At 38.6% G+C, this 18,948-nt stretch overlaps 1 protein-coding gene across 3 annotated transcripts in view; it reads right to left on the bottom strand.

Annotated features, from left to right (window-relative positions):
• Positions 1-18,948, bottom strand: part of pax7b (paired box 7b) — a 65,979-nt gene that overhangs the window by 19,756 nt on the left and 27,275 nt on the right. For all 3 annotated transcript variants that reach the window (XM_063015956.1, XM_063015957.1, XM_063015958.1), the window contains exons 5-7: positions 15,701-15,900; positions 8,632-8,797; positions 7,548-7,744 (exon numbers count right to left, since the gene is read on the bottom strand). In XM_063015956.1, coding sequence (XP_062872026.1) covers positions 7,548-7,744; positions 8,632-8,797; positions 15,701-15,900 — 563 coding nt within the window. The remainder of the gene's footprint in view (positions 1-7,547; positions 7,745-8,631; positions 8,798-15,700; positions 15,901-18,948) is intronic.

Genomic DNA, 18,948 nt, shown 5'->3' with positions numbered 1-18,948 from the left:
CCTATTCCAGCATGACTTTGCCCCTGTGTACAAAGCAAGCTCTAAAAAGACATGAAGAAACTCTGGTTTATAGAAACTCCAGTGGCCTGCACAGAGCCTAGACCTTAGCTCCTGACCGTAGAATCACCTGGAAAGACTTACTTATCAATCCACGTTCTGCGAGTTTTCCTTGGGAGACAGTGTACTTGAAAAACATGCAAAAGTTCTTACAGGCACTGACCAGGGCAAGGGATCAGGGGTCTAAACCACATCCTCAGAACCCCAACGATGAGCCTACAAGCTTTGCAACCAAAGAAAATCAAGTACTGGGCAAGTACTTGACCAGGGCAAGGGATCAGGGGTCTAAACCACATACTCAGAACCCCAACAATGAGCCTACATGTATGTGACCTGAGAAACCTACAACCTGTGATAGTGCAGGTGAGCTTCATCATGTTATTAAATCCAAGTTGGCAGAAAAAACAACACAGAATAGAAGAAGAGAAAAAAACAGATAGACTGAGAGAGAGAGGAAGAGAATAAATTTGTGCAAAACATTCTGCCAGTGGATATGATTTAAATTCTTAGATTTTTGGCAGCTTCCAAGCAGGTTGTCGTTTCATTTTTGTAAATCTTCTTACTTTTTAATTCTTGCCAAATTGAAACAGCATCCGTCTTTAAGCACGTTCTAATTAACCGGCATTTTCCTCCCCTGCTCCCAGACTACGCGAGTGATGTAAATATGTGCATCTATTAAGGATTTTGATTGTTTGATTGAAGATGGTGCCAGCTGCCTAGTGAGAAGATTAATACCCAAGCTTTTAGAAACACTCCTGACAGCACGGAGACGAACTCATGCACTGATACGGAGGTGCACAGTGTCTTGTCAGGAAGCAGTGCAAAAGAAGGAAGAAGGTGTGAGCCAAAACTCTATTTTATATACCCCTACCCCCACCACATTACAGTTTCCTTTTTGGCAACCCCTGTGCGGGCTTCTTAAATATAATTCATCCAGTTTAAAGTGGCAGCGGTGCTAATGGGAGAGGCGAGCGAGGTTTGAGTCCCCATCCCTTATCTCTAGCAGACAGTTGTCAGGAATGACTGGAGAGGCCCGGACGAGAGCGTGTGCGGCTCAGGCACCGAGGCCTGGGGATACAGATCAAAGAGAGAGGGGTGAACGCCGCTCTTCTTCTGATCCCCCAGCGCTGAAAACCAGCCTAGGCGCTCTCCCTTCCCAACATCAAATGCTAGCCAGAGTTTCTTCATTCCAAAACACAAATCTTCCAAGTGCACAATTACATTCTATTCCGCCAGTTCCCTCCCTCCTCTACACTAGTGCAAGACTGGTTCAATATTTTGTTTTTTCATTTAGATTGATTTCTAAATTTCTATTTTTTCTGAAAGCTGTCTGAATAATATTGGTCAAAGTTTTCTGCATAAAAAGTATACACCAATCAGCCATAACATTAAAACCAACTCCTTGTTTCGACACTAACTGTCCATTTTATCAGCTCCACTTACCATATAGAAGCACTTTGTAGTTCTACAATTACTGACTGTAGTCAATCTGTTTCTCTGTTCTTCAGTAGTGAGGACTCTCCCAGGACCACTATAGAGTAGTTATTATTTAGGAGGTGGATCATTCTTAGCACTGCAGTGACACTGACATGGTGGTGGTGTGTTAGTGTGTGTTGTGCTGGTATGAGTGGATAAGACACAGCAGCACTGATGGAGTTTTTAAACACCTCACTGTCACTGCTGGACTGAGAACAGTCCACCAACCAAAAATATATCCAGCCAACAGCGCCCCGTGACCACTGATGAAGGTCTAGAAGATGACCAACTCAAACAGCAGAAATAGATGAGTGATCGTCTCTGACTTTACATGTACAAGGTGGACCACCTAGGTAGGAGTGTCTAATAGAGTGGACAGTGAGTGGACACGGTATTTAAAAACTCCAGCAGCGCTGCTGTGTCTGATCCACTCATACCAGCACAACACACACGAACACACCACCACCATGTCAGTGTAACTGCAGTGCTAACAATGATCCACCACCTAAATAATACCTACTCTGTGGTGGTCTTGACCATTGAAGAACAGGGTTAAAGCAGGCTAAAAGTGTATGTCACATACAGTATATGTCAAAAATGTATTACACATGAGCATACACATTTCTATGGGCCACACATATATGTCAATATATGAAATTGTTTCAAATTCTAATAGGTTTCATATATAGTTTGCACAATATGGGCATATATTTTATATATGAAAATGTTATCTATATTGCGTTTGGGAAAATTGGGAAGAAACTGAGAATAACGCCAACATAATTAGAATTACTATTAGAATTATTATGACTTACTAGATGAGATTATCAGACATACTTAGACTTAGTTAGACTTTGCTGAAGGAAGTAACACTCAATTGCCCAACTATGGTCAGACTCATGCTAATGTGGATGAGTTAGTTACTTTTTTTAATTATAACTGTTCAGCTGTTCTGGATTCTCTTGCCCCTATGAAATTTAAACGCTTAAAACCAAAAGTTCAGCCCTGGTTAAATGCATCCACACAGGAAATTAGACAGGCTTGTAGAAGAGCGGAACGGAAATGGAGAAAGGACAGATTGCAAGTAAGTTTGGATATTTTTAAAGGTTGCCTGGAAGACTATCAGCTAGCTGTTAAGTCTGCTAGAGAGGCATACTTTTCAAGCATAATTGCCAAAAATTATAACAGACCTAAAGTACTGTTCAGTACAATAAATTCTTTACTTAAATCATCACCCGAAGTTGGAAATGTTCCTTCTTCTAGAGTATGTGAAGAGTTTTTAAACTTTTTTGTGGAAAAAACTGAAACAATTAGGTCTGGCATTACTTACTTGGGTATAGATTCTCCACTTCCACCGCCGTGCCCAGGTATGTTTGAAAAGTTTGAGGCTGTTTCAATCTCCGAATTAACAGATTTGGTGCTGAAAACAAAGCCAACAACCTCCCCACTTGATGTGATGCCCCCACAGATAGTTAGGGAGACATTTGATATATTAGGACCTTTTGTCCTGGATATCATTAATACTTCCCTTGCCACTGGTACTGTTCCAGCATGCTTTAAACATGCTGTAGTTACACCTCTGCTCAAAAAGCATAATCTTGATGCTACAGTGGTTAGTAACTATAGGCCGATTTCTAAATTACCATTCTTGGCTAAATTGCTGGAAAAGGTTGTATATTCTCAGCTTTTACCATTTTTGAGTAGAGATGGTATTTTTGAGATTTTTCAATCTGGCTTTAAGTCTATGCACAGCACTGAATCTGCTCTTCTGAAGGTGACAAATGACTTGCTACTTACTGTTGATGAGGGAAATTGTGCCATCCTCATTTTATTGGACCTTAGTTCTGCTTTTGATACTGTTGACCATGACATACTTGTTGGTCGCCTGGAAAAGTGGGTGGGGTTACAGGGAGAGGCCCTGAATTGGTTCATATCTTATTTTAAGAATAGAACCTTTTCAGTGAATATTAGCAGCTATTTCTCTTCTTCTGCTGATGTCTCTTGTGGTGTTCCACAAGGGTCCATACTAGGGCCCCTCCTTTTTTCTCTCTATATGCTGCCATTGGGTCAAATAATTAGGAAGCACAATGTCAGCTTTCACCTGTATGCTGATGACATACAGCTTTATCTTCCCATTAGACCGAATGACAATGGCTCGTTAACATCTCTTAGCAGTTGTCTTGAGGACATAAGGAGGTGGATGGCTGACAATTTTCTTCAGCTGAATGAAAGCAAGTCAGAGGTTATCGTTTTTGGGGGTCCTCATCACATCAATAGTGTCTCCAATAACCTTGGTCACTTGTCTACATGTGTCAAAACATCTGTGAGAAATCTTGGTGTTATCTTTGACTCTGACCTCCGATTTGATAAACAAATCAACTCTGTGGTAAGGAATAGCTTCTTCCAGCTCAGAAATATTGCGAAGATTAAGCCTTTTCTCTGCTATTCTGACCTGGAAAAAGTTATTCATGCATTCATTTCTGCAAGAATTGACTACTGTAATTCTCTGTATATTGGGATTAGTCAGTCTCTGTTGCGGCGCTTGCAGGTAGTCCAGAATGCAGCAGCAAGGTTACTGACTAATACCAAGAAAAGAAACCATATTACACCAGTCCTTGCCTCACTACATTGGCTGCCTGTTCAGCACAGGATTCATTTTAAAGTGCTTTTATTTGTTTTTAAAGCGCTTAATGGTCAAGCCCCGGCTTATCTCAGTGGTATGCTTTCTCCCGCAACCGCACAGCGATCTTTAAGATCAGCCACTCAGAATTTGTTGACCGTTCCTAGGGCTCGTTTGAAGCTAAAAGGTGATCGTGCATTTGCAGTTTATGCTCCGAGGCTATGGAACACTCTACCTCCTAATATTCTACAAGCACCTTCGGCCGCTGTTTTTAAATCACTCCTAAAAACATACCTTTATAAGCTGGCATTTGAACAGTGAGGAGCCGTGGTAATTTGAATTGTTTAGTCTATTTGTATTTGTTTTATTTTGTCTCTTACTCTGTATTTTTATTTGGTTCTTACTTTTTTAATATAATGTTGTGTTATGTATGCTTATTCGATGTACAGCACTTTGGTCAACGTAAGTTGTTTTAAGAGTGCTTTATAAATAAAATTTACTTACTTACTTACTTACTTACTCCTTTTAAAACACTCATGACAAGAACAACGACTGGGCCTAAAACACTCCAGTGGCCAACAAAGCATAATTATTAAGAGTGATAACAGTATGTGTTCTACCATGAGCTGAGAAAGTAAATGCTTGGCACAGGCTAAGTGCTAAGTGTGAGCAGAAAGCATGCACCTGTTGGGGTATTAAGCCCTGAAGGATTTGGTTACAGCCTGGCAAGCTGCCATGTGAGCATGTTCACCATAGCCCAGGCATTTCCCTCTATTCCAAACAGCTAACAAAGTGGTCTGTCTGCACCTCCATGAGAGAGTTTTGTCCATCTGTAAACCGGCACTGTGGCAGGAACTTTAGCACAAAAATGCTTATGATGCAAAAAGACACAGCAGTGATACTGTATGCAATGATACAGAATGCTCTTTAAAGGCAATGTAGGAAATGTATGAAATATGTAAGTAAAATAGAATAAAATTCTGTTTGAGGGATACAACTCAGTTGACTGTGGACAGTGTCTCCTATTTTTCAGCAGGTTTTAAATCAAAGCAAATGTGTATCTGATTAATTTCCAAATTAATTTCCTCTTATCGTAATTGTTTTCTTAACTTTCATACCATGTACTATTGCATGTAATTTGTAGTAGGTTTGGTCAATTTAGCCCTATTTATATGGACACAGAAAATTACTAGCTGTATCCAATCATAAAATTAAACAAAATATAATTATAACATTATACTGTTACAGTGTCAGAAAGTTGCAATGTCATTTTTTTTAATTATTTAAATAAATGTTTTATTTTATAATTATAAATTATTATTTTTTTTTACACAATTATTTTTTATTTTATATATAATATTTTTTCTTTATTTAAATAATTTTTTTATTTATTTTATTACAATTTTTTATAAGACACGGCAGTGCTATACATTGATACAGAATGCAATTTAAAGGCTAAAGTAGATGAAATTTATGAAATATTCAACTCATTCATACTTCAAATTAATTGAAGTAGTTTACACCAGCATGAATGAACCCTTGTAAGTTTATTTTTTTATGGTTTTTTTTTTTCTTTTTTTTTTCTTTTTTTTGGGATCTTGCCCAATCAAGAGGATTTTAAAATGTATTTAAGCCTTTCACAGCCTCTATTTATGTATTTATTTATTTATTTACTTAATTAATTTAGCTGGTAAATCGAACATTTTGCTATAAAATTTAGCACATTGGAAAGCAAACTTCTATATAAATATAATAATATGAAATAAATAAGCATCTGCATCATCCAAACCTACTTTATTATTTCTGGCACTGTTGGTATACATATAGTACTGTACTTATAAGTTTATGGAACATAGTAATTCACCTATATTTATATGGCTTCAACGTGTGCTTGTGTAAAAATGGATGACCCATATACAATACTCTAAACTGGTAAAACATGACTTCGTTGGATGTTTGAACTGAAAACAGGTCATTTTTATGATCTAATTAGGGTGCCCACACTATAGGCTTGCTACCTTTGTAGCACAAACTTGGGAAAAAATTTTTATTAGACTAACAGTTTTCCTAATTTCAGTTTAAATGAATAGAATGTCAAAAACATCCAATTATTCTGATAACGATATACCTCTGGCAACCTCTTTTAGTAAGAGAAGGCAAGACTATTAACTTTTAACTAGCCCTTATAATCCCTGTCAGGCTAATAGTGGGTCAAGTGGCAATGGGCACAAGGCAGAAATACACCCTGGACAAGTCACCAATCCATCTCAGAGCACCACACGCTCACCTATTTATTTATTCACCTATTCACATACTATCTTCTTCCAGTCTACCATCTGCATGTATTTTAATTATTCGGACACATTCTGTTAATGACTTAATCAGTGCTGTAAATGGGACAGGGGTCATGTTGAGCTTAAAATGAATAAAACAGAAGGGTTGAGTAGATTAGGAAATTTCATGCATACAAAACCAAGCTTGTGTGTAGTCGTTAAGTAGCCTGTGTACAGCTGAGAGGAACAAAGGCATTTTGGAGCGGGACACTGACGGGTTTTTCATGGCTGTTGACGCTCAGTGTGTCGTTTATGATACTATAGAACTATGATACTTCCGTCATTCATTTTTTCATAAGGAGATAAATAAGTCACATGTGCCATTTGGATGAGGGTACAAGGGTACAAATATTTGCAGAAATTTTTAATTTGTTGAGGACCACCAATACACATTTTTGGCCCAAAGTTAATTATTATTTTTAAAGTAATTGAATAAATACATGTATCACATTATTCTATAATAATTTCTCTATTTCTATACATTGGGCGCAAAAGTCTGAAGGAAAAAGTTCATATAAAAAAAGTTAGAGAAACTACTCTGAGAAAAAACCCAGCACGCTAGTGCTACACACAAAATACTCATCACTACTGATTAGTTTGTTATACTTAATTAAAGCATCATGACACTTTCAACACGTATTACCTCATATAAATGACATCAAACCATTATTAAGACTAAGCTAATTAGTTTTCTGTGATTATTTCTTCCATCTGTAAGCCACATCACTGGAGCACATAACATGTTTCCTGCATGATATCCGCTATTGTTTCAGACTCAATCGCTAATGCCTTTTAAATTAGAGCAGCGGGTTAAACTGAGGAATATTAATTACAAAGCCTTATCTTCAAACATCTAGCCGAGACAAAAGACAATCCATCTTTGAAACGTTGCAAATCTCTTTCACACCAGAGAGACGTATATAATCATGAAGCAGATACAGCAGCAGACAAAGCACACGCCTCTTTAGCTTCAGAGCTCCGGTAATTCCACTTGAGTAACCGCCTGACATCTGAGTGTTTAGAGAAATATTTACACATCTTGGTCAATGACCCTTACTAACCTGTGGTGAGAGGCCATTGTTGACGGGGTTCATGGGGTTGCTGGATGCTGACTGGCCCATGAAGGTGTCGGTGTAGCTTGAGAAGCCGTGTCGATTGGATGAGAGGCCGTAGGCAGAACTGCTGTCGCTAGAAAGGCCGCCCTGATGCATAGTGGATGGGGGCAAGGGCTGCGGCCGGTGCACTGTGCCACTGACATCTGCGGAAAGCAATTAAGTAGTTTGATTTTCAATTGAAGTCAAAAGTTTACATACACTTGTAAGGGAATTATACTTTATGGCATCAAATGGAGTTTAAGAACTTCAATTAGAATCTGCTGGATAAAGAGTGACGCTATCCACAGTCGAGGAGGCTGCCATGCAAAAAAAAGTCCCTGCTCCTACTACGTCCATCATCTGATTCAAGAGCAGATCCTTCTTTCTTGCACAGTAGCTTATGAGCCTGTTTCAGGGATCAAACTCAATTGACTGTGGGCAACGTCACCCATTTTTAGCAGGTTTTAAATCATAGCAAATGTGTATCTGACCATCCAAAATAATTTACTTTAATCGAAAGGTGACAGTTTTGATTGTCTTCTCAACTTTCATTCCATGTACTATTGCATATAATTTGTAGTAGGTGTGGTCAACGTATCCCTCTTTATAAGGACACAGAAAATTACTAGCTGTATCCAATCATAAAATTAAAGAAAATATAATTATAACATTTACAGTCTCTGAAAAGTTGCAATAAAATTAAAATATTCAATTATTTAAATATCTTTCTTTTCTTTTATAATTATAAATTATTTTATTTTATAGATATATAATTATTTTTTATTTATATACAATTCTTTATTTTTTATTTATTTATTTAATTAAATTATTTATTTTTATTTATTTGTTTAATTAAAATATTTATTTATTTCATTTAATTATTTAGTTTTTATTTATTTATTTATTCCAGTCCTGACATGGTGTAGTACTGTCATTAACACCCACACATTTTTTCATTTATATATTTAGCGTTTTTTTAATGTTCTAATTTTTTAGATTGTTCCAAAATCTAAAACATCTAAATCACGACAAATTCTAACGTCAGACGTACCTTGTGATAGTGTGGTAGAGGGGTAGCTGGGTTCAGAAAGCTGGTATGTGGGAAGTGTGGGCATGCCCGTTGCTGAAAACCCTCCTGGCAGTAGGTGGTTGAATGCTGCAAGCTGATTGGCTCCGGCCTGTTTACGCCACCTTGCTCGTCGATTGCTGAACCATACCTGCAAATAATAATAATAATAATAATAATATGGATCAATGGCAATTAGAATTTTCAGCATATTAAACATGTTTATTATTATATATTATACTAATGTTATATAATTTATAATATATAATTGTTATTCAGTGTTTACAGAATTTTAAATGCTCAACCAGTCATAAACTTGAAGTTATTTACCACTGTTTAATACAGTATGTGTTATAAGGTTCTCATAATTTATTGCACATTTTTATCCAACATTTAATACACACGTCAAGGTACCATCTAAGGAAAGTAAACAAACCTAAACTTGAAAGCTTTTCTCAACAGTCTGGAGAGTTTATGTGAATTTGCCTGTTCAATCAAAAAAGCATTAAATACATCAGGTGCTGTTGTTGGACGAGAAGACCAGACTTTCACTTGGCATTCCAATTCAACCCAGCGTTGTTCCTTTTGGGAAGAGTGCTTAAACAGTAAAGGGCCTTCCCCAAACTGAATCTTAACAACCAATATTGTTATGATTCATTTTTGACTGCTAACATGTGAGGTAAGGGATGAATGCACTTTGTTAAAAGTTACAAAAGGCATTTTGGACAGTATTTAATATATTATGGAGCAAAAATCTCAATACAAACGTGCAACTTCAAAGTGTCCTTCAGATTTGAGCTTTAAAAACTGGGGCACAGCTCATATTCTGCATTTGTAGCGAGGGTCAAGGCCCCTGCCCCTGTCTATGCAAAAGAGTGAATGACATTGCCTTTGAGGTCCTATTCTTTGGACTTTAATACACTGGCAGCGCAGTTAATCTACTGTTGTTTTTCAAATGGGCTCAGCCATTGGGAGAGGGAGTGAAAGAGTGGGACAATGGTCCCTCGATGAATCGGGACACAAAGAGAGGGTGTCCCTTTTAAAACAGCTCCTCTTCAAAATGACGCTTTCAACCAGGGCATTGATCAAGGGGCTCGAGCAGACGTACTGTATGTGCACACAATCTTTAACTATTTAACTCTATTACCACTATATTGCCTTTTTTACATTCTATATATTATATTGTGTCCGTTTAGGTAAAGAAAGAACATTAAGCATTCTTAAAATGACCATTAACTGGGGTGGGAGTATATTTGTAAGAATTGGTAGATTTGACCTGAACCATTAGATGGAGGAGCATGTTTACGTTGTACCATGAGCCCGAAGGCAAAGCAACACCCAGGTCCAGAGTCATCATTTACCCTTATTAACCCACCAGGGGACTAATTATTGGTTATTATTTGTGGTTAGGAATTAGCAACTTAAATGAAATACCAAGACCACAGCAGCAGCAAGGCTTTACACACCTTAAAAGAACTGAATTTCTCAAGTTTCACACAAGCATTTCTCAAATACTTCATTTATCAGTGAAGTATTGCTTCTTTTTGTTGTTGTTGTTGTTGTTGTTAGATTCACCATTTTTTTTTAGTCTAGTCTAGTCATCATACACTAGTTAGTTCTTGATATCCCATACGCAAATGTAATACATGTACATATATAACATTTTCATATATAAAATATATGCCCATATTTGTGCAAACTATATATTGTTAGGATTAGGCGCTATGTTATAGAACAATTTAATATATTGACATATACACCGATCAGCCATAACATTAAAACCACCTCCTTGTTTCTACACACATTGTCCATTTTATCGGCTTTACTTACCACATAGAAGCACTTTGTAGTTCTACAATTACTGACTGTAGTCCGTCTATTTCTCTAAATACTTTTTAGCCTGCTTTCACCCTGTTCTTCAATGGTCAGGACCACCACAGAGCAGGTATTATTTAGGTGGTGGATCATTCTCAGCACTGCAGTTACACTGACATGGTGGTGGTGTGTTAGTGTGTGTTGTGCTGGTATGAGTGGATCAGACACAGCAGCGCTGCTGTAGTTTTTGAATTCCGTGTCCACTCACTGTCCACATTATTAGACACTCCTACCTAGATGGTTCACCTTGTAGATGTAAAGTCAAAAACAATGTGTTGGATGTTTTTAGTTGGTGGACCATTCTCAATCCAGCAGTGACATCAGCATTGCTGTGTCCTATCCACTCATACCAGCACAACACACACTAACACACCACCACCATGTCAGTGTCACTGCAGTGCTGAGAATGATCCACCACCCAAATAATACCTGCTCTGTAGTGGTCCTGAGAGAGTCCTGACCATTGAAGAACAGCATGAAAGGGGGGTAACAAAGCATGCAGAGAAACAGATGGACTACAGTCAGTAATTGTAGGACTACAAAGTGAACTAAGTAAACTTAGCTCATTATTGGGATGGAGAGTTCAACTCTCTGTGACAAGATGCCCAGAGGTTCTGCTTTAAAAAAATGAGTACTGGTTTGTTTTTATTCTAAAAAATATTAATTTGACAGGAAGGTGTCAGTCCAGTGGATAAAAACTTCACTTCTCAATATACATGAGCTGCTGAGAATGGTCGATGATCTTAGTGAAGGAGATAGCCTAGGGAAATATGCCTAGATAGACATTTCTCATAAGAGGGTACTCCAGTATTCAATGCCCCTCAAAAGATACTTGGTGGTAGTAGTGCCTACTGAATGCTTTGTTTTGAAACCCAATTACAAAGGCACCTTGAGTGGGGATTTTCTCACTCGCCTTACTCTAATTCCCCCTCTACACATTGTCCTACCAGAAGAGAGACGCATTCAGTTGCCCAAATGGCAAATAGAAATATGCGTCAAATTAAAACTTACAAGAAATGCTAACAGTGGCAGAAAGTCTAGTTATCTGATGACGTTGAGTATTGAGGGGCTAGAAGTGGAAAAATTCCAGGGTGCAACCAGAAGGAGGCCAAATGGAGTACAAATCTGATTGTTCTGTGCATTTCCACTTGAGACGACAGTTGAAGCCAGCTGAGGTTCCCTGGCAACCTTCATTCTCATCCGAAATCAATCATCCAGCTCGTCCTGTCAATTCTACCCAAACTCTCACTCTGCACAGAGAGACTATATGTCTTCCTAGGATTACTCAGGCCCTGTTTCATGGGTTGGGGTGGGGGAGCAGGCAGTGGGCACTGTGGAGTAAAACCTGGCTAACGTGATTGAATTTCACAGCAAAAAAGTACAACATAGCAGTGGCTGAGAGGCGTAAAAAAGGCCCACATCAATCTCTGTGGATGTGTGTAGAGGACGCATGGCCTGGCCGGACCCGAGTCGAGCATACAAGGTCCTGAGGTCATAGTGTGATCGAGTCCAACAAAAACAGACCCCTATACAGGAGTGTCTTCTATAACCTCGATTTTACTGCACCCATATGTTACGTATGGATTGAATAAAGCTGGAGTTTTACACACACACACACACACACACACACACAAATGCTTCACCATTTACATAGGGTTTTTTTTTTAAGTCGGATGTTCCCATTCTGCATGTCTTGTTAGGATTAGGTGCAGGACTATTGGCTCCAGATTTTTCCGTGATCAGCTACAGCTCATGTGTGTCATATCATTTCCAAACTTTGGTACATACACATGTGACCTGGATGTCTTGTATCCAGACTGGATCTGGATCAAAGAGTGTCGGAACAGGAGAAGCAAAAACAGCCCAGCATGTAAAACAACAAATACTTTCTGAGTCTTCTAGTTTTTTTTTAGCTTTTTATTTCAGTTTTTTAGTTCAGTAACAGGCAGGTTGAGCATTTTCAAACTGAGTCTTTCTAATAGCAGTTTAACTCATTTCATGTGACTCATGTGAGTCAACAGTCGACTCATTTCGACTTACACAGAAAATACAACAACAGTTTTAAGTCATTATTAAATTAATTTTAAATTATTAATCAAGTCCTGGTATCCATCACAATTGATTCATTTATTGATTCATTTATTTTCATTATTTACATCATACTGATTAGGATCAATGGTTTAGATCCAATCTGCAACCTAGCCCTAAGGCAGTTATACACACTGTACAAGGTGCCAATCTATGGTTTAAAATAGGATGTATTACAAGCTCAGGGACAGGTGTCCACCTGTCCAGGCTACATACTGAATTTGGTTTCTTGTAGTAATCGTATAGTCATGTTTTAGAGCCGTAGGTAAGAAGACAGGTGGACGGGAAGACCGATCACATTTATCCAATGACTCAGTGAATGACTGGTGAGAAAAGCATTACGTACTGTATAAACACTACAAACAGTCTAACCCCTGACTCTATTACTTCCCCATGTCTGTCTGTGTGTTTTGTGAACTACATTGCCCCCCTCACATTGCCCGTTGTCTATTCCCACATATTCCTGATATTCTCCACTGCCCCTTTCTTCCACCGTCTTTCTCACTCTGACATCTGGATACTGTGTCAGCACAGCTGCGCTCAAGTGGGTTGACATCCAGGCCACGGGGTCTGCCAAAAGCCAAGAGGGTCAAACACCTTCCCCACCACAAAAGGAATCATCCCAGTAGCCTGGCATTTCCATTAGAGCCTGTTCCAGTCAAATATCTATCACACACTGAGACACACTGCATTACCTCATGTACTCAGGTATTAAGGGCTGGGTTCTGGTATTTTAGGTACATTGAGCCATCTTTCATATATTTAAAGCTGAAAAAGTGGCCACATGTGCTCGAATCTACCCTTATTTAGTACTTATACACCGATCAGCCATAACATTAAAACCACCTTCTTGTTTCTACACACATTGTCCATTTTATCAGCTCCACTTACCATATTTAAGCAGCTTGTAGTTCTAAAATTACTGACTGTAGTCCATTTGTTTCTCTGCATGCTTTGTTAGCCCCCTTTCACCCTGTTCTTCAATGGTCAGGACTCTCTCAGGACCACTAGAGAGCAAGTATTATTTGGGTGGTGGGTCATTCTCAGCACTGCAGTGATACTGACATGGTGGTGGTGTGTTAGTGTGTGTTGTGCTGGTATGAGTGGATCACACACAGCAATGCTGATGGAGTTTTTAAACACCTCACTGTCACTGCTGGATTGAGAATAGTCCACCAACCAAAAAATTATCCAGCCAACAGCGCCCCGTGGGCAGCGTCCAGTGACCACTGATGAAGGTCTAGAAGATGACCAGCAGTAATAGATGAGCTATCGTCTCTGACTTTACAAGGTGGACCAACTAGGTAGGAGTGTCTAATAGAGTGGACAGTGAGTGGACCCGATATTTAAAAACTCCAGCAGCACTGCTGCTGTGTCTGATCCACTCATGCCAGCACAACACACACTAACACACCACCACCATGTCAGTGTCACTGCAGTGCTGAGAATGATCCACCACCTAAATAATACCTGCTCTGTGGTGGTCCTGACCATTGAAGAACAGCATGAAAGGGGGCTAAAACAGTATGTAGAGAAATAGATGAACTACAGTCAGTAATTGTAGATCTACAAAGTGCTTCTATATGGTAAGTGGAGCTGATAAAATGGACAGTGAGTGTAGAAACAAGGAGGTGGTTTTAATGAAGACTGAAAGTTGGCTGGAATTTTATTATGTTTAAACCATTTAAATGGTCTATTAAATGAAAGCAACAGCTGCAGTTTAACCACAACCTTCTTCTTTCTGCAGCCTTGACATCATATAGTCTGAAATAAAATCCCTTAAACATTTTGTTTGTCTAGATAGGAAACACTTTATCAATAAACTTTGTTATCTTTATGTAACATCTAATAATGTTTTGTCGTTCTGCAAGACTGAAGCTATTCAGACAGAACAGTACAGGTGTCAGGGACGGAAAGCCAAACAGCTGATATTAGCAGCCATGTTTTTTTCTTTTCGTTTTCCTTTTTTTCACAAGCTCTTGATTGATTAATGTTGCTGGTGCAGAATCGCTTCCCAGGAGAGTGTTCGGGATCCACGATGATGTGCAGCGAATTTTACAAGGAGCAGCGGTGGGCTTGAAAGTGGTGGGAAGAAACAATTCTAGCCAAAAGCTGGAGTGAGAAATCCATCAGGAATGCACTCGTGCTCGTTTCATCCCCCTCCCCTTGTTCACCACAGCTGTTGCTATAACTCTACTGTAGTTTCCCTTAGCACTGTGTCAGCTATCTGTTCTGTGCACCCAGGAGGAAGGGTTGTAACACAGATGAGGTCAGTTCAGTGTTGGTACATTGTTGAGTTGCATTGTACTCCAGCGTTATTTAACCAGATATTCATCTATGACTTCTGTACTGTAGATGTGGCTATTATGGACTGTTCCTTGTACTGAAAAAGAGCTAGAAAGTCACTATCTAGCAAACATGCTTTATTGTAGTCAATTAAAATAGACCTTTAGCTTGTCCTTTAGCATATCTAGGCTTCTAACTTTGTTAAAACAATGAGGCAACATTCAAAGTACATACACCAATCAGCCATAACAATAAAACCACCTCCTTGTTTCTACACTCACTGTCCATTTTATCAGCTCCACTTACCATATAGAAGCACTTTGTAGTTCTACAATTACTGACTGTAGTCCATCTATTTCTCTGCATGCTTTGTTAGCCCCTTTCATGCTGTTCTTCAATGGTCAGGACTCTCCCAGGACCACCACAGAGCAGGTATTAATGTTGGTTTTAATGTTATGGTTGATCGGTATATTTGTACTGTTACAGCATTAAAAGGAAAGTCCTGTATTTGCAGCTTTAATAATGTGCAGACAGAACAGTAACTGTTGTCTTGATGTAAAGCCATCTTCATGTTCTACAGTGTCAGTAACAAAAAGTAAATCAGGGATTTCCCATGCTTCAAGTGTAACAGGGACTCTTATGCTGCCTCAAAGGATTTTTCTGCAGTAAATTCTGTAGTATTTTTTATTACTGAGATAAAGTACTTGAATGCACAGCGTATAGCTTTCACTGCAAGCAAGTGACTGAAACAGGTTCATATTGGAGCAATGTCAGATAAAATAAGAGTGAATGAACCGCGATGTACCTGTACACGGGCCTCTGTGAGTTTGATCCTCTGAGCCAGCTCCTCTCGGGTGTAGATATCAGGGTAGTGCGTCCTCTCAAAAGCTTTTTCCAGTTCCTCCAACTGCTCAGCAGTGAACGTGGTGCGACTTCGTCTCTGCTTCCTCTTCAAAGGCAGGTCCGGCTCTGACTCCACATCTGAGCCATCGTCCACCCGGCCCCCTGTTACAGGCAAATAGATCAAATAAGAACGTGTCACTATGGAATAAAGCCAAAGTCAAAATGACTGCTCAGTTTAAAACAATAGATCATATTTCATGAGCCTTAACACAAATTCATATATTCATAGATCATGTCATAATTCAGTTTTGCATCAGTGAGAGGACGACTGACAAGCAAACTAAAATAACAGCTTTTAACCACATATTATTACACCACTTGGTTATATTTAAATTATTTATTACATAAAGGCTTTTCTGAATGCACTTCTGAAGGAGTTTAGATCTCAGCTGTCCTCCAGGCAGTGATGAAGAGCTGGGGGAGTTAATCTTAGCAGACCACCTTAGCAATCCAACAAGCACTTAAACATAACAGGCCTGGCCTTAATGTTGGTAGTATGGTATTATTTTTTATTATACCAGGTCCACAATAAACCCTCATTTTAAATGTAGTCAACGGATTAGCTTTTAAAACACAGTGCTTTATGTTAATTACAGCTTTGACTCCATCACTACACTCATTGGTGTAATGCTATCAAATTGCAAGAGAAAAACAGCATGCCAATGAGAGCGGCAAAAAGTTCTGAATGTGTTCTGGATGTGTTATAATTGAATTCATTTTAGCAACTTATTTGAGGGTAGCTAGGTTAATTACTTACAGAAATGTTGAGGGAAATGCAATAAAAACAAGAATCTGTGATTTGTTCATTCTCTTTAACCTTTATTTACCTATATTAACCTTTATCTATGAGCCCTCAGCCTGCATCAGATAAGAAACCATCATGCTACATGATAAATATAGCCTCATGGGCTATAGTTCTTAGAAAAACCATTGCCACTTAACACAGCCTACCACTACATCAAGAATTTCAACCTAAAACTTACAACACAGAAAGTGGAAGCCATATGGATCCTTTGCAGAAATACTGCCTTGTTTTCTAGGCCCGATCTCATCTCAGATGGACCAAAAGACACTGAAAATGTTTGATTTTGTCAGATGAGTCCAGATTACAGCTTGTTTTTGGGAGGAAAAAACAGTCGAATGCTCTCTGCCAACAAAGACAAAAGACCATCCAGACTGTTATCAGTGACAGGTGGAAAAGCCAACATCTGTCAACAGCATGGGTGACAAAGAGGCATGTATTGTGAGTTTTGTGGGTCATATGCTGCCACCAAGGCATGGTCTTTTCCCCAGAAGGCAAGACAGTGCCAGGCCTCATGCTGTCACAACAGTGTGGATTTGTAAACAAGAAGTAGGTGTGCTTGACTGGCTTGCCTGCATACCAGATCTGTTGTCTACTGAATATGTATGCATATGCATCATGAGATTTAGAATTAGACAAGAGCAACCATATAACTGGTGAAAAGTCATGTTTCCGTTAGTATCCTTAGTTCCCAAACAATTAAAAGTGTCATTAATAGGAAAGATGAAGTACCACACTGGTAAACATGCCTCTGTCCCAGCTTTTTAAGTGTGTTGCAGGCATCACGTTCTAAATGTGGTTATATTTCCAAAATACATCTACTGTAAGTAAGAATTTATACATCTAAATCACTGGAATTCCCAACTTATTTGTAGTTTTATGTAGGAAACTAGCATACCACTAGCCAGCTTGATCATTTTAGCTGTAAATGGTAATGGTCATGGTAACGTACAAACAAATTCAATTTTATAATATTCTCTTGCATCATTGCAGTCTCAGTAATTTATTTATTAGTAACCAAATGTCAACATATTCTGTAGTAACTGTAGGTAAACTTAGTACATAGCTGTCAGGCTGGGTAAATATTTTAGGTATTACCATGTAGTAATAATGGAAATGTCAGATGTGAATGGTTCGTAAGTGAACTATTAGATAGTAATGTGACCCTCAGCATAACATGATAGTATTTGTCTGAATACATCCAGTCAGACATAGTTATATCCATTTTTACTTAGGTGCTTTACTGTAAAGTTAAAGCAGATCAGTATTTGTTTTGTACATATTGTATTGTATAGCATCCAGCCCCCAAAACAGCTTCCTTATAAAGAAAGAGAAGATTAATCTCTTTTTAATAGATAGATTATGAATCTTTCAGCATTCACAGAAAATAAAAAAAAATATCAAACAATAAAGAACCTTTTGGCTTGAGTTTATTTCTTATTTATTTCCAGTTTAGGTAGCACTAGGCTGATCTTCTGAAAATCCCCCTGGCAGCCTTGGGGGCCCAGTGCTGCAAATGCAGGCCTTAATCCAGGCCATGACTTCCCCGCAAATTTAAGCCATTCCACATTAGAAACGCCTGAACCCTGGCTCTTCATTGGCCAGTTCTGCTGGGGACTTCCTAGACTGCTTCATCTGAAAGGAGACTGATTAGGGATGAGAGAAGCAAATCGGGAACTGCTAGATAGCTAGTGAACCAGGACTGCCCCCACTCCCATGCTCGCAGACAATCAGTCCTGGGCCTAGGACTCTATTTAATGGAATCAATGACTGACTTACATTTTCTTTGTTTACTTGTTAGTTTTTACTGCACATTGTGATGCTGTTCTATAGAGAAATGCTAGAGAGAAATGGATGCTAGATTAGGGCTTAAAGTAGCTGTCTGCAGGCAAAATAATACTGTAAAATGATAGCGTTTAATGTTTTAACGTGTGACGTCACATAACACTTCTAGCTAAGCCACGCTGCCCTTGTAGAATGGGAGACTACTCCAGAGAAATGATACAAATTCAAAGTAAACATGCCTTATATTGCTTAATATGCCTAATATGTGGCATTTAGAGAAAACCCAACTCTTATTTAAATTCATATAATTAAAACTGCAGATATAATTAATGTGTATGTAATTAAATGGGTCATATTTTGCAGTGTGAGAAGTCATTTGTGAGGTATTTCAGGTAAAATACTGTTTATTCTCACTGTAGTTGATTCAGTTTTCCAGATTCAGTTTTAAACTTGACAAGACTCATGAATTCTGAGATTAATACATTACAGTGTACATCGATCAGTCATAACATTAAAACCACCTCCTTGTATCTACACACATTGTCCACTTTATCAGCTCCACT

The sequence above is a fragment of the Trichomycterus rosablanca genome, chromosome 19, assembly GCF_030014385.1.
Source record: "Trichomycterus rosablanca isolate fTriRos1 chromosome 19, fTriRos1.hap1, whole genome shotgun sequence".
Taxonomy (NCBI): domain Eukaryota; kingdom Metazoa; phylum Chordata; class Actinopteri; order Siluriformes; family Trichomycteridae; genus Trichomycterus; species Trichomycterus rosablanca.
Note: the sequence above shows the minus strand (reverse complement) of the source record. Positions and strands in the feature narration are given on the sequence as shown.